General features: G+C 37.0%; 1 protein-coding gene across 1 annotated transcript in view; it reads right to left on the minus strand.

The window, feature by feature from the left end:
• Positions 1-17,415, minus strand: part of THSD7A (thrombospondin type 1 domain containing 7A) — a 188,871-nt gene that overhangs the window by 21,033 nt on the left and 150,423 nt on the right. The window contains exons 15-20 of the mRNA XM_066553941.1: positions 9,066-9,244; positions 6,068-6,073; positions 4,387-4,520; positions 3,630-3,783; positions 2,666-2,807; positions 2,086-2,201 (exon numbers count right to left, since the gene is read on the minus strand). Coding sequence (XP_066410038.1) covers positions 2,086-2,201; positions 2,666-2,807; positions 3,630-3,783; positions 4,387-4,520; positions 6,068-6,073; positions 9,066-9,244 — 731 coding nt within the window. The remainder of the gene's footprint in view (positions 1-2,085; positions 2,202-2,665; positions 2,808-3,629; positions 3,784-4,386; positions 4,521-6,067; positions 6,074-9,065; positions 9,245-17,415) is intronic.

The raw sequence follows: 17,415 nt of genomic DNA on the forward strand, positions 1-17,415 counted from the left end.
CTGCACTTATAATGCAAAAACACAGCGGAAACCCCCACCCTGAAGGATCATTAGCAAGAAGTGTACGGTATGTATTCATATTTTGATAATTTCTTGAATGCTCTCCTCTCATGACCTGCAAGGTCACAGAGTTGGCTTTCACATCTTGAGAGTGAAGGGTCTGTTAAGATCTGAACAGCTTGGCTTTCCTGTTAATCAGGTTAACAGGTTTTACTCCTCAGTATTGGATCAGCCTTTGACCTTGTTGGATCGCTGCTTACACATCCATAATTCAACAAATAGTCTTAACTGTGTGACTAGGGAGTGGATCAGAGCTTTCTACAAGATGTGTCTCTATAAGATCTGTTGATAAATCCAGCACATCACTGCAGTGATTATCCATTATTCTTCTGAATAATAAACTTTCATTTCTTAAATGCAGGAAAACTCCAGAGGTTTTCTGAAATGAGATTTCAGTGTAAAATGTAATCAATTCTAAATGTTGTTTTAAATCTTTGCTTAACAGGAATAATTTCTTGGTTTTATAATAGAAGAAATATATTTTCCCATAAAATCAAATAAATCGTATTTCTTTCTGTTGAAATATTTATTTGGATGGATATTTTACATCATGTGTGGGTATTAATTACTCAATATTGCAACCTCTTAGAAATTACAGACATTCCTTTTCTTTTCTAACACATTAAAACATTATAAAACATTATAAAACATTATAAAACATTATAAAAGCACTGCCTTATTAACTTCATAGTAACTTGCTGGTATGACTTAGGGTAGTCATACCCTGAGTTTTTTCTTGAGACCTAATTTTTGTGGCTGTCCCATTCCTGGGAGTGTTCACAAGGCCAATTTGGAGGAGGCTTTCAGCAAAATGCTAGAGTGACGGGTGACCCTGCCCACAGAAGGGGTTTTGATATTTAGGGTGATGATCTTTAAGAACCCTTCGAACCCTAACCATTTTATGATTCTTTGAAATTATTAGATTTTATTAGAAACCCAAGAACTATGAGGAAAGGAGAAACATGGGACAGAAGTAAGTCTCAGCCAAAATTCTCTGCCTTTGATAAGAACTTATTGATTCAGGAATCCAGGATGTTGGAGGAGATAGGAGAAGTTTAAATAGGTCAGATACACCATTACAAAATTATAGTCCAAAATAAATGATGAGTTTCCTGACTCCCTCCACTTCTATGGGCACATCCTGAGAGTAGCTAGTTGCCAGAAGGGTCCTGCAGAAAAGCTGTTGGTGCCAAAATTGCTATGGGGGCCTTTCCCCCTTTGTCCCCCATTGCCAGTTATTTTATTTCTGATGTCATGGTGGTGGGGGAATGGCAGCTGAAACGAGTGCAGTTACTTTCCATCAGAAATGTGTGTAGAATTGCCCTTAAAGTAGTACTGGGTTTTTTTTTTGGGTTTTTTTTTTTGGTTTTTCATGTTTTTTTTCATTCTACATACTCCATACAATTGAAAGCACTAGGACCGACACACAAAATGTCAGGAAACCCGTGCTGTCAAACTGGAGGTTTGTTTGAACATTTGAAAAATGGCTCTTTCAAAACTTAAGGGTTCCTGTCTACTAGCTAGTTCTCCTTATACGTGCCTACTTAATATTACATTCATGCTGCCCATTGTTTCACACTAGTTTGGGTATTTTTTGCATCACACAGCTGGATACAAGAAGTTAGCATTCAGCCCAGCTGCAGAATGACACGTGAGAAATATTTTCCAACACATTGAGTAAATGATTGATACTGGCAGGTGTCCAAGACTCCATGCAGAAGTTGTATCAAATTAGAATTATGATTAGTATTCTGATTGAGATTTATTACCTTTATTCTACTTTATTAATTATTGTTTCTAAGTAATTTCCTTCAGGACATAATAATTAGCATATGTTCACAGAGGCACTTAAAAGTAACCAAAGGAAATAGTATAAAAATCAGTTGATGGCTCGGTTCATTTCAGAGGTACTTAACAATCCATGAATAGTGTTGCAAAACATCTGGTGAAGATGCCATACAGCTCAGTTGGCTCAGTATTAATTAGCACAATTAGAAGGGAGCTTTCTCACAGGTACCCACTCACCTCTTCACAGTATTTCAGGTCAACCGATTTGCCATCACTGCGAACGCAATCGAGCATCCGCGTTTTGATACCGCTGCCACAGACAGCCTTCTCGCTGAGCTGACACGTGCTCCAGTCTGCAAAGGAGGCACTCATTAGCATTGCAGACTTTCAGATAGAATTCATAATGATCCAGTCTCCCACCTAATTCTGATGGCCTAAAACAACCCTCACAAGCAACTTTTACACATGCAAAGGCTCACGGAGCCCAGCTGCTGCACGTTTTTGGAAACAGTGACATTTACTGCAAATGAATGTCATGGTACCTTCCTGAAAAGTGCATACTTGGTTTTGTCTGCATGGATTTTTAGTAAATCACAAAATGATATGAGTAATACGTTTGCTGGAGTTACAGTGTGCACATTTCACACGCAAACTCTCAATTTAATATTTTATCTGGATCAAACAGCTTGAATCAGCTTTCAGTACAAGTTCCACAGCTGCATCTGGGTAAGAATGGAAAGCAGAAAAATCCATCTTGTAAGGTGAATGGAAATGATCTGTAAGATGTGGTCCCAGGCTGTCACTATAACACAAATACCTGTCACATTGTAGTCATAGTGGTAGCAGTTCTTGTTCAAAGTGCAGGTTTCTGTCTCGGTGGCAGCAGGACAAGGCTTTCCATCATCTGGTTGTCTAAGGCATTCAGCTGACCTTTCACGGACACTACTTCCATTGCATGGCTTGAAAGTAAGTTTGGAAACAGCTTAAATATTTTGGCACCCTTATACGTCTTTATGCAGCAATACAACAACCTTTTAAATAATCCCTTCACAAAACACAAATATAAAATAACAGGTTCCTGCTAATGTATAAGAGAAACCCTTTTCTTTAACCTAACTTGGTAACACCATTCTATTTTCCTAACCAATGCATATTTCAGTATTAGTACTTTGGAAGTATTTCACTCATAAACAGGATATTGAGATGCTCACTTTCCAAATGCTATAATGTAGTGCACCAAAGCCTCTCAGAAGTCCTGAAGCACTTTTTGGTGGTTTGTTTGGGGGTTTTTCGGGTTTCTTTGGGTTTTTTGTTTGTTTTTTTTTTGACATTTCTTTTTGAAATTCCTGTCAGGAAGGAAGGGGAGAGGAGACCCAAAATTATTTTTCTATACTCAGTCTTGATCTGCAGACTTTGTCACTCGTATCAGGATAGTGACATTTTCAGTTCAGTGACTGTGCTGCTATGCAGAGGCTCAGAGCTAGGCTCAAAGACAAACTCAAAGCCACTGCCACAGCTATTCCACCACACAGAAGGCACCCACAGAAGGGTAGGAAGAGTGACCACTGGGCACATTTTAGTCTATGTTCTGGAAGAATTTAGCTTAATGGAAAGTATTGCCACACTTCATTTGCGGCCAACACAAAACAACCCTAAAGATGACACCATCTTTACATATTTACAGGTGTAATCAGTTCAGCATCTTTGCAAAACACATCATACATATACTTTTAAGGTATCCTTCCAAAACTATAAATGTGGCACTTCAGTATACTTCTTACCAAAGAGCACTGGGACCACGATCCCCATTCAGACATAACACAGTCCTCAGGACATGGCAGCGTGCATTTTCTAGCACCAAGTGGCATATCTTCAGGATCACACAGATAGTCTTCTACTGTGTCAGAAGGACCATCCACAGTGTTTAGCATGCACCTGGAAAAAAGAACTGCACATCAACTTCACTTGCCATGGATTTCGTATAGTATGTGCTCTGCAGTATTCTGAGGCATTTTAACATTTTGTCAGGACTTAAATTAAATAAGTATTGATCTATGAATACCCAAGAAAAGCTGAAGAGTCAAAAACAATCCTTGTTTTCACAGATGACAGCAACATAAAGGCATGCACATAATTTAGACAATCCCTATCAGTTTCCTGGGCCCCTGGGCAGGTGATTTGCTTGACATTAGCTAACCTCTAAATCAGAATAATGCAAATCACCTATTGTTTAGATATACTTCATGCATACTTCAGCTGGTAACTTTAATTCCAGAACTATTAAAACTTCAAAAATTTGATATTCCTAGTATTAATCCTTAATTTACACAGATGCCTTTTAATTACCAATAGATTAAATTAGGAATCAAGGTCTATATCCATAACAAGTTGACAGAGTCATATTGCACTCCTTGAATCTATTTTAATTTATATCAGCCAGGCTCCAGGTCTGCACTCAACACTAGGCATTACATAGAATACAGCCAAAACTGAAAGTGAAGGTTCTTTAAAAGTGAAGGAGGAGCAATATTGTTTTACCTGACTTTCCTTGTTTGAACACCTTCTCCACAATTCTCTTTTAAGTCCACATTGGTCACCTTGCAGACACTCCAGGGCTCAGTTACCCATATGTACTGGCTGCAGTCACTGTGGCAGGGGACTACCTCATACACCTGGAATCCACATTCAGTGTCAGTTTTGGTCCACACAAGTAAGATAAACATGCATAAGTGATCGTACAGAAAAAAGCATTAATGCACTTGGGAAAAATAAAAAATATGAACTTGATGATTTAGACACTATGGTAATAATACAGATTAAATACTTGCTAGAAAACTACTGAAATAACAAAAAGACAGAAGCTATTGAGTGCTGGATTCTCTGGGTTTCTCTGCCACTAAGGCCATGTTGTGCCATTCCCACCAAAAACATCAACAGAACTAACATAAAGTCTGTAACATGCTATCTCATGTTTTAAACTTTTTAAAAAATTCTGTTAAAACTCTGCTAGCAGTTTAGCTTAGTCCTTCACATCTCTTCTCTATGATTCCATCCCACTATTATATTATTATCCCAGTTATTAGTTGTGGGTGTTTTGTATCACTAAGGTGAGGTGACCTCAAGAGAAATTATATCAATATATATGGATTCACTTTATTTATTTATTGTGTATGCTTAAAATCACTCTAATGTATTTGTGTACCAGAACTAGTGTTATGTTTAGATTTGAATACAAATTTTTAAATGGCATCTTATATAGCAATTTCTACAGTGTTCCATGTACTGACTCAAACATACATTACAAAAAATGGGACAGACAGCACATGTTGAGCAAGAAGCACATGTTAAATCTCTATTTTATAAACACTCACCTGTGCCTGAAGAGAGCATTTTCATGAGCCCAAAGGAAAGAAAAAAAACAAAGAGAAAAAGTTAGAATTGTATGAATGAAGCATAAATATTTAAACAGAATCAATTTAGATATAATTTTATTATAAACAACATACAATTTTATTATAGACAATATTCTGTTAGTTCTGCAAAGAAAAAGGGCATTATTTTTTTTCTCTTGGATCTCCTTTGCTATCATAAGGCAATTTGCAATAAGTTTGCCCTTGGAAGAAAATAAATTCTATAAATCACAACTGGTGGGAAGAAACTGTATATTACCTATTCTCTTGGTTAGACAGTTGAACTGTTTTCCCTTTTTGCCTATAATGAGCATCAAACTGTTACACAGTAGGGAATCCTGTCTCTCTTAGATAAGAGAAAATCTTCAGTATTTTTGGAGGACACTGGACTTCTCTATCAATTTAAATTCTTCTGACAGCATTAGGTGCAATAAATTCAAACAAATAAATAGAACTGTCAATTCTAATCCTTCAAAAGTTCCTACGTCCTTCATGGAATATCTTAATTATGCATAAATTACTTAAAGCCCATTGCCTTGAAATTATACCAGCTAATTTGACATATCCTTCTAGGTATCAAGTCAGCAAAATCAAAACTGCTGAAACATCTAAGACTTGTCTTAAACAAGTCCTTGATTTCTTTTCAGCAACCCTTCTTGTGTAGAAAAAGATTGCTGATGTTTGATGGTTAACCTGCAACAAAATACCACAGAAAATAGAATGCCATGGACACTGAATATGTAGTCTGGTATCATATCACTGTGCAGCTGATCAGCCCATGCACAAGATCACCAGCCTAGTCAACACACTTGGGCCTTCTCTGAACTACATTAACAATAAAAAGCATAAAAGTGTGCAGTGAAAATGAATGTTAGGGAGGGTATTGGAGTCTGTTGAAAATTTGCTCTTTAGAATTCTTCTCCAGAATTTCCAAAAGGAGAAGAGGAAAGCCTTAATTCAGGGAAATGTCTATATGTCTGACCCTGGTTAGCATAAAAAGAAATACGTAAACCCCACACACTCAACAGCTTTAGCAGTAACATAAAATTTGGATATCTTGATAGAAAGCCAAAGGAGGATTTTATACTGCATTGCACATGTGAGTGGTCTCCTGACCTTACTGGAATTTTTGTAGCTATGACTGCAGGCCACAGCAGTTGGGTGTTATAAGAATTGCATACCCATCCTGCTCCTGATAAGGGGGAAAATATTGCTTGTAATCAATGAAAAGATGGATGTCCTTAATTTCTCTAACAGTCTCAGATTAGTCCCTTCATTTGAAACCATCTTATGGCCATTGACATGATTTTATATCAAACCTGACTCCATTATTACTGTAATTATGATATCTTTTAGCCTACTGAAGTGAGTACTGAGCAAGCTTTATTCAGCTGGAGTGTGGTTGGGAGCCACCCTGGCATGACATTGAGTGACACATCCAGCTTTCACTGTGCTCATCCTGCCTCAAATCACAGGCACACATGTCAGCCCTGAGAGACACTGAACCACTTCTTAACAAGGTCTTAAGGATTTTATTTCAGTGTTTCCCTAGCCTTACTGTTAGAAAGTTTTCCCAAGGCTTAACCCAAATCTGCTTGCAGCAGTGTAAGCCCACTGCTCTTATCCTATCCATGATGGCCATGGAAAATGGATTATTTCCTCCTTCTTTGCAACAGTCCTTTATGTATGTACTAGCAGACTGCCAGCATCCTCCCTCCCATCTCCTCTTCCCTGGGCTGGACAACATGTTGTAGTCTTCCCCAGGTTCATAATTCCTAGATGGCATCTTACAGCATAGTGCTTCTGTAAAACATAGTACTCATACTTGTGGGCACCAAAGATCCAATTTTACCACTATGGATCATATGTATGCAAATAAGAGTGTTACATTATTAAGTAATAAATATGTAACCTAAGCACATTATATTGAATGATTATTGAATGATGACTCTGAAAAGTCAGTTCTTTTCCAGCTGAATGGTGGATCATATTTAGTTTAAATAACTAATTCAAAATTGGAATATCTGTGCATTTCTCTGCATGTTTCTGAATTGAAAGGGAATGTATTTAAAAATGAAAAATACAGGCTCTATATTTTTCAACATCCTTGCATTATCTGTGGAATGTCCTTCTCATGAAAGTACTATATTTCAATTTTATTTTTACAATAATTACATTTGGAATCAACTATCATTTGTCAAAGACCATGTAACCACAAATCAAATGAGTTGAAGTACCGGCAGAGGGCAATAGTGTTGCATACAAGTGGTGAACAGACCTCCAGCAAAATCACCTTTGATGCAGAAAAATACAAGCCTATTATGTACTACATGAATATTAAAGAAGGAAAAAGACTTCTGTATAGACTATAATTTGCTCCTGTTGAAACACGTTCCTCCTAATTTAAAGCATATTTACATGCTGACCCAAATCCAGCAATCCTCATTCTAGTTTGTATTTTGTTAAAGTAGATCACAAACTTGGTTTATTAGCTGCAGTTAAACACTTATGATTTTCTAAATTAGAACTAATTACATCCCCTAAAGTAGAAAATTAGATCAACAAGCCTTTTCATTTTGTTTTAGCCAAATGTCAATAGGATAATATTAAGTACATGCATTTTTATTCAAATGTAAATTGAGAGCATATTTTTTTTAAATCTTTGAATATTTACAGAAAAGACCATGTGGTTGTTTAACATCCCTCTGCAGACTAAATTAAATTCAACAGTAATATGAATATAAATCAACTTTGAAGAGCATAAGTTAATTGACAAGGAATGTTTTTCCTTTCTAAAACTCTCCAAGGAAAGAAACTTCAGGGTTTAACTTGGGCTAGGGCTAAACTTAGTCCCAAAGACTAAATGCTTGTTAGCGGTCCAAGCCTTCCAAGAACTCCCAGGGTGCTCTTGGATCACATTTTATGTTTTAGTTTCACTTGAAGAGGATCCAGACTGTATGGTCAGACTGCTCCATACTGCAATACCAAGTGCAGTTTGTGGGACAGCTGGGAAACTTGACTTCAGAATGGCATTTGTGACTGAACTGCACTGCCAGGGCAAGCGTACCCAAGAATGTCAAGCTCCAGCTTGAGGAGAACCCGCTAAGGGGCACTGGGATGACTGTTTGAGAGTTTTGTTTTCTGATCTAAGATGGTCAGGGAGTGACACTAAAAATCTTGCCAGCTTGAGCAACTGTAACAAGAAATTTTATCCCCGTCATATATTAGAAGATTAGAAGTTTAGAAGGGACATTAAAGATCATTTCGTTCCAAGCCTCCTACCATGAACAGGGACCTTCCACTGGACCAGTTTGCTCACAGCCCCATCCAATCAGGCCTGGAACATTTCCAGGGATGAGGCATTCACCACTTCTCTGCATAATCCATTCCAGGGCCTCATCACCCTCTGAGTGAAGAATTTCTTCCTAATGTATAATATAAATCTACTTTCAGTTTGAAACCATTCCCCCTTGTCCTGTCATTACATGGCTCTGTACAAAGTTTCTCTCCATCTTTCTTGGAGAATCCCTTCAGGTAAGAAATCTTTGGAAACACAGTTTTCAAAATCTGCATGTAAGCATGTTTTATTGTCTGCAATCTGCAGTTCACAAAATATGGAAAATTCTTGCAGATGAGGAACTAAGACAGATCCTTTACTGCCTGAGGAACTCTAAACCAACACATACTCCTTCTACCTCCATCTGCTCCTTATGTTATACTGTTTTTCTACAACAAAAAATACAGATAAAAGGGTTATTTGAAGTTTGGAAAAATCTATATCAATAATGTAAATATAAATCAAATTACCTGGTTGACGTGATCTAGCTTTGGACAGGGTCTTCCACCATTGTAGGGTTTTTCACGCAGCCATTTAGACCGAACCTTTACCCCACTCCCACAGGATTTGCTACAGCGAGACCAGTTGGACCACTCACTGAGCTTGCAGTCTGAGGGACAGGGAATAATACAGGCTTCCTCAATATACCCTGGATGAATGGAAAAGAAAGTGAAATCTCTTCAGCATGTCAGTTTGCGACTTCTCCCTGAAGCCCTCGTCTGCTTCATTTAGATTCTCCAAAGTTTGACTTGACAGGACTGTGGGAATAGAGAGATCTCTTCATCATTAGGGATAAATTAAATTCTGCAGAAAATTGACACATATAGCTGGAGACTGTTAGAGTAGCAGCTGAGCATCCTCACTGCTCATCATCCCATCTGATTAGGATTCACACTCTCCAGATTTCAGCATTCAAACTTTCTGACAGCTACAGTGTAATTGACACTAACCATCTCTTGGCGGCATCATTCTTACTCTGTAAAATGATATGTGTAATTTTTTAAAAGGAAAAAGGATTTAATTAAAGGATACTCCACAACTGTATCAAGTAATTCAATTGCAGTTATACATCAAAAATCCAACTGAGAAGAAATGCATCTCGCCAGCCTGGAGCAAGGGAACTTAACACCTTGTGACCTTTGTAAGGCTAGAAAGAGAGAGTAGCCTACCACATTAATGATCTACCGATTAACAACCATCTGCCCCCAGCAGCACACTGAATAATTGCACTGAATGGAAAAGCAGATGTTTGTTTTGGTTAAGTCATCGGTCCAGAGAGGTTGGAAGGGGGTATGACGTGGTCTGCAGGGAGCAACATGAGGCCTCAATTCACTGAATAAGTGAAAATGTCTTTCTTTCAAAAGCAACATATGCCATAGCTCTACAATATGTATAATTTATTCCAATATTTAAGGGAGAAGCCGTAATACATCAAATAAAAAGCTGGCCTGAACTGCATGTTTACTACAACTAGGTCCTGAACTCTCTTCTACCCTTTCCTGTGTCAGATCTGCAAAGTATTTACCATTACCATTGTTCACTTTACAGATTAAAAACCTTGGATGATTTAAATTTGTATTAAAATATTTCATTAAAATATTCAAAAAAACAGCTGCAAAGTTTTCCATACTTGGTTAAGATCATCCTCAAAAGATTACCATGGTTCACTAGGCTTCAAATGTTTCAATTGTTTGTCAGATATATAGAATTTTTTTAATTCGAAGGTGATCAATCTTTTCATCAGAGTTGAATTATTTTTAACCTGTGCTTCTAAGTTGTTCTATCTCTTCTGAAAGGAACCAATAACAACCAATCTCAAGGTTTGTAAAGAATCAAACCGCTTAGATTTCAATTGTACATACTTATTTCTAGTTAATTTGTTGGTTTAGATATAGTTAATTTGTTTTAGATAAAGAAAATAATCAAAAAAACCCATACAGCAGCATTTATAGTATTTTATGGTCAAATTCAGGTGATGTTTTTATTTGTATGGTTTTACTTTGTTTAGAAGTGTTAAATATTTAAATAAACATAAAGAGCACATCCTGGACTTGAGCATTGTGAAACTACTGCTCACCAAACATATCTTCCTTAAAATGACTAGAATATTATTACCTTGAATTACAAGCATATTTATTAAATATCTGTTGCTATTTGAGCAACCAGTTCAGTGAAAGTGAATGAAGGGGACACTGTGTTAGAAAAAATAAATTTTTGAGGATCACTTCCCTGCATAAAAGAGATGCTGACATAGATTTCCCTGCAGTAGAAGATGCAAAATTGATTATGTTTCACCTTACCTGACATCTCTGAGTCCTAGAAATCTGATGCCCCCTATCTCAGAGCTCCATCCTGCACTGAAGTTTGATTGCATAAATACCAAAGTCTGTACCATTTCTGTACTTGCACCAGAAATGAGTTTTCAACAAGTCCTCTCAGGTGCTATACAAAACCATGTATTCACACAATCAGGAAGTTACTGAATGAAAATGGAAAATAACCATTACAAGTTAAAAGAAACAATTCCCTTCAAACAGGAAATGTTTAGTGATATTTTTTGTCTGATAGACTAAGTGAATATTTCACTGCTCTGTGAAATTTCTTGTGATTCTGAAATGCTTTACTTTCAACATAACTTCTAAATACTGTTTTTCTGGAGAAATCTTTCTACTATAACAGAGTTATGCCATTTACCATTTGTGAAATTTCTATCTCTAGTAATTAAGGACTCAAAAATCCAAATTCAAGCTGTTTTAAATATCCTTAAGCAGGTAACTTGAATTAGTACAAGCTGCTTCAGGAAGACTTATTTTAAGGTCCATAGACCTCTGAGATTGTCTTAGTAACTCTCAAAGGGATCTTTCCAGTCTTTGCCAAGTTCTCTGGGATACCATGGCATTTTGGATTTTGATAACACTTTATAGCCTACCAAAAGGAGCCTGTGTGGAACATACTAAACTAAAATAATTGAAAAACTAGAAGTTATTTATTTTGTTTCATTTCCCTTCAATTCATCCACACAAGAGCAAAAAGTTTAACAACATACTTAGAATCTTTCAGACAGAAGTTGTATCAAATACATTGTACTATATGCAATTTCCACGTAACATTTTAATTACCCTGAGCTACATTTCAAGTGATTCCATAAATTATCAAATGAAACCATATCACTGGAGAAACCTTTATACTATCCATGAAATATCAACATTGAGGTCAACCACAAGAGCTGCCTCACCATGGAATGCAAAAAAGGCAAAACAGAATCCTACTACAGATACAGAGTCTTACAAAGAGTTATGACATGGAAAACTGCAACCTGCTGATATGTTAATGCATTTTGTAGAGGATGCAGTGGTCCACATGACACTATCTACACTATAATGAAAAAATACTGAATTGCAATCTTATACTGGCTCCTTAATCCAGCAAGCTTCATGGAATGGCTTCTGTTCACCATGCAGCTCTTTCCTGTGCCATCTCCATGATATCTGGCCTATGATGCTTTCCCCTCCCTCTTTCCTATTTTCTCAGAAAAGCATCAAGACCCAAACTCCACATATGAAAGCTAAACAGCTGAACAAGAAGAATGGAAAAGACATGTTAAGAAGAGAACAAGAATGGAGTCAATCAATGAAAGCACCTAAAAGGAGCTCTAACAAGGTAAGATTGCTTGGAGATTCTGGAATTGTGGACCATTTTTGGAGAGCAGAGATAAAAACACTTATTATTTTGTAAGATGCAAGACAAGCATTAAAAAACTCCTAACCACTGGTATACTAACACAGTTAAAAGGAATTTCACAGCTTCTCCAAACAGATGGAAAAGAAAATAAAAAATTTTTACCTATATCTAAGAACACAAAGATTAGATTATATATTAGAAAAATTTTCTTCACACAGAGGGTGGTTGGGCACTGGAACTGGCTCCCCAGGGAACTGGTCACAGCATGAAGCTTGGCAGATTTCAAGAAGCATTTGGACAATGCTCTCAGGTACATGGTGTGACTCTTGGGGTGTCCTCTGCAGGGCCAGGAGTTGGACTCTGTGATCCTTGGGGATCCCTGCCAGCTCAGGACACAATTCTATGAAGTTGCATTTCATGGCAAAGAGTCAGAATTCAAAACAACAGAGGAAATGCAAAACAAAAGAGGGACTAAGGAGGAATAGAGGAAAGGGTAAGAAAAGACAGTGAGAGGGAAGAGGAAATAAATGGCTCAGAACATAAGTCAGGAGAATTGTAAGGAGACACTACACAGAAACAAAGAAGAGAAAAGAAATAAACATCCTGCCAAAAGTAATATATTGGTGAAGCACAAACAGAACAAAATGCTCTCAAGAGCTTATGCTGGCATTCTCTGGCCAGAGCCTGAAATGCAATGAAGAATGTTCTCACAAATCAAAATAGAGGACAAAGGGAAGAAATACAAACACTGTGCTCTCTGATTTGTATTCCATATGTAATTAGTATGCAGAATGAAAATGACCTTGTTATATCTGACATCAAAAAGTTTTTGGCATATTCATCCCTTGGTATGCATTTCCTCTCAAGGGCCTCAGTATTTTGCTCAACAGACTGTTTAACATTTAGCTATTCCACTGGACTCCCTTAGAACTGAGGAAGAAGCACACTTCCAATTGTTTACAGAAAGTACTTTAGTCAAGAAAGACAAGTGAATTAAAAAAAATAAATTACTTGTTGAAAATTACATGTTCCACTCCACTCCACTTACTACCTGTCAAATGGTACTTTTCAGGAAAAGCTTCTCTGGACTAGTCATCACCTCAGATGCCTTTCTTTGTGTATGAAATCAGCATATCTTTTAGGGTGATTAAGGATGATCTCTGTAAGTTCATAGCAATCCTCCCTCAAATCCAAGAAAGCAGATGTTGAAGAACTTTGAAAAGTTTACACTTGGTTGTTGTTGTTGCTGTTTTTGTTAAATTTCAGATGGTTTTACTTGTAAAATGGTTTTACTTACCATTCACACTGCAAAAATTTTAGCAAGTGACAAGACAGAATATTGTTATATACAAAAATATTGAAATGAAGTCACCAGAAATACTACATGCAAATGAGACTGGTGATGCAAATACATAGTTTCTGACATGAAAAGATGTGAAGGAGCCATTTTTAAACTTTCAGTATTGTTTTCAGTTTGATCAAATCACCCTTAAAAAGGTGCTGCTTGTGTTAGACCAATGCTGTGTGTGTGTTAGTATAGAACCTTATTACAGAAACAAGCCTCTAGTGTGTGGGTAAACATCTCTATGGTGGAATGTCACCCAATTATATCACACAGACTGGTTGGTTAATATAATTGCACCAAAAGTCATACCAGAGCTCTGAGGTTCAAAGAACAAGCAAGAAATTACCAAGGTAATTACCAAGGTAATGGCAGAGAGAAGGAAAGAATGAGAGCAGTGAAATGTCTATGAAGAAGAGCTAAGATGAGGGAGGGAGGCACAGTGAAATAGAAACCCAACATTTTAAGGGCTGAAGATATTTTCTCTGGACATCAGCAGTTCACTTTTTGCCTGCTGTTTCTCATCCTGACTGACGTGTTCCACAGCATCATTTCCTTCTCCTCACAACATCTGAGGGATGTTGGAGAGATGGGACCCTGTACTGTGGTACAGGGTACAGCCCTGCATGGTCCAGAGAGGTGTTGGAAGGAGTTGCCTGTATCTAAGGGCCTGTGTCTGCTCCCAGGGCAGTAGTTTCTCAGTTATTTCAGCTCCTATAAGGCTGTGAAATGGGCAGTTGTCTGTTATGAGTGAGAACATGGCTATTCTGTCATTAAAGATTACTGAACCACAATTTAACAAATGGCTTTGAACCACTAGGAGTATGAACTGAACTCATTAGTAAAAGGGAAAAGTTTACTGTCCCATTGCTAATTGGCTATAAAATCTGGACTCCTAGAGCAAAGTAATTAACAGATGTGATGGATAATTTATAAGGGAGGACTTTAATGGACTTCACGCTTTCTCTAATGACAAAGCAGGATAAGTAGGTGGATATGAGACTTTCCCCCACAAACTGCATATGTGATGTGTAGGAACAGACTGACTACTCCAGTTGAAGGGTGCAAACATAAACATCTCACAAAATGTTTACATGAACTCTTTTGTCCCTAGGACTGACAGAATTATGCTCCTACTTTCATGACTAAATGTCATGTTATGTTTCAAAGAAAAAAATGGTTTATGTTGTTCTCACAGATTTTTTTTTCCAGAAAATACAAAGTTCATGGATCTCATCTTCCAGGACAAAGAAATATACAACTATTTGCATTTCATTTGTATCAGAAGATATGTGTTTCTAGAGAGTATTCATATTTCTGTTGATCCATGGAAAGATACACCATAAGATTTTTTAGTTTTTTTCAGGATTACCCTTCAAAGGCTCAAAATCTGAGAGCAATTGTTCATGCTTAACTATCTCCTGCATCAGTTATTCTTCCTCTGGTGAACTAACTGCAGCTCTTTGGATTGATGGATGGCTGCTTTAAGACTGTTGACCAGGCAGATGTAGAGGCACCAGAATTCAGAGGCCTGAGGTAGGACTTGTGGTGCAGGGCAATAGGTAATATATTGCTAGAAAACACATGACAAAATATATATAGATTTTAAAAAATATGAGAATTATATAGGCTATGAAACAGTAAAGTATCTTAATAACAATTTGAGAATCTAGGCTTACTACCATACTAGATTAGAATTTCCAAGGGGAGATATATTTACTTTTGAATAAACATTCAACAGAAAGTCCCAATTAAATTTTAACACTGATTTTTTTTTCTGTGTAAATTTGCATTGCTTCAGGTTAGACTACTGAGAGTGAAAAAACACATCTAAAAATCCTAATAAAAGTGGATAAAGCAAGCTGTGACAGACATCTTGGACTATACAGACTCTGTTATACCACACAAGATTTTATTTTATTGCACATATAAGCAATTAAATACAAAATTCCTCCATTCACATTGATACTCCTAGCAGCTGTTGCAAGAGTATTCACTGATATGCAGATATTCCTCTCTAATCCTCCACATAAGCCTTGTAGCCACAGAGGGCTTTGTAGAGTCAGCACAAATCAATGCATCTCATTTAATTAATGCTGAAGGGGGAAATAATCTCACACTAATAAGGCAGCAGACAAACTATCCTGACTGCTTGACTGTGCCTAAGGTCTTAACAGTAAACGGACATGAATTAAGCAGAGTAATACGACCTATATAAAAATGCTGCATCTGTCTGCCATGCTCCTCTGTTTGCCTTCCGTAGGCACACACAAACACAACCACCACCCAGCTTATGTGGGTCATGATTCATAATTGATACATGGTGGAGAAAAACTGAATACTGAAGAGCAAATAGTTTCGTTCATAAGCACAGGAGTGGCTTGCTTTTGGTTTTTTTCTCATGGAAATTCCAAGGTACAATTTAAAGGAACAATGACGAGAATCTCAATTTTTTCACAAATACATAGAAACAGATTGTTGGCAGACACATGCCATTATCCACAGAGCTCTAGTACACAATTCATGGCAGGGATAAAGCTATAAAAAACAACTGTGTCTTTTCTAATGGAGAAAAAAACCTCTCACATTTGATTAACAAAATAAGTTATTATATTTTCCCAATAAAATTATCTATGTAGAATGGAAAAGCAGGAAGCAGGGAAATGGCAATTTATGTGTCTTCCACTAAGGGAAACAGGTAAAGAGCAGGTCAGTTATCCCTTTTAGCTGATGTTCCCACACCTGCTGACATCTGGAAGCTCTTAGCTCTTGCCTACACTCTGCAGAACTGGAATGGATGAAAATACCAATGGCAGAATATTCAAATGGCCGCTGAATAGTGTAAACTTTCTTAATAATAAATTTAACTTAAATGTGAAACAAAGTATTTTGAAAACAAAAGTCAAAATATTTGGCATATATAACACAGATAAAAAAGAAAGTAAGGAAAAAACAAACCACCTTCCCTCTCTGCAGCTGAAACTTAAGTCTACTTTCAACTGTTTGTTTGGGATTGGTTTTGAAGCTCCTGTTAAGCTACAGAAAGCTGAGGAACCTCTGCAGAAGGACTTCTGCCCTCTTCTTCCCACAGTTCTAACCAGCAGTACCAATAGAGTTACTTAACTATAATTTGCCTTTCCTTTTCTTTCACAGTCACTCCTGTCTTTTTGAGAAACTTGTTTGCACTTGGGATTTTATAACTGCACCCAAAATTTCAAAAATAATCACGAGAATACTCAGATGGGTATACTAATTTAGGGTGGTCCTTGTGTCACATCTGTCCTTTAGCTCCTTGGTGTCTGTGAGACAGTCAGTTAGTTAACTCTTAAATCTTTTGAACCCTGAGACGTGCCATGCAGGAAAGAGAGCCCTGAAGTATTTATCCTTCTGGCTCTGGTTAATTTTACTTTTCTGAATAAATAACCAAATTGTGATGATAAGCAAGCAACATTTTGCAAAACAAAGAGCTTATGAATTTTTTGGCACAGCAGAGCAGGCCTGTCTTCTCATTTCTTCCATTCAAAACAACATGGCTTACAACACCGACCTGTTCATGGCTTTGTAAATTTACATGGTAATATTTACATAAAACTTTTGAAAGTCTCACTATTTGAGCTTCTTTTGTTATTTGAATATATCACAAAAGGTATCTCATGATGTATTAATAACATCAGTGTGGGTGCAGTTTGTCCTTCTTGTCAGATTTAAAGGTTGTTGTCACAGCTGAAGAAGTTCAATTATCTCCATTTCCCATTTCACGATTTCACAGTGTGAGATGACAAAAAAAGCTGAAGTTG

This window comes from Molothrus aeneus, chromosome 1 (assembly GCF_037042795.1).
Source record: "Molothrus aeneus isolate 106 chromosome 1, BPBGC_Maene_1.0, whole genome shotgun sequence".
In the NCBI taxonomy this organism is placed as follows: Eukaryota; Metazoa; Chordata; class Aves; order Passeriformes; family Icteridae; genus Molothrus; species Molothrus aeneus.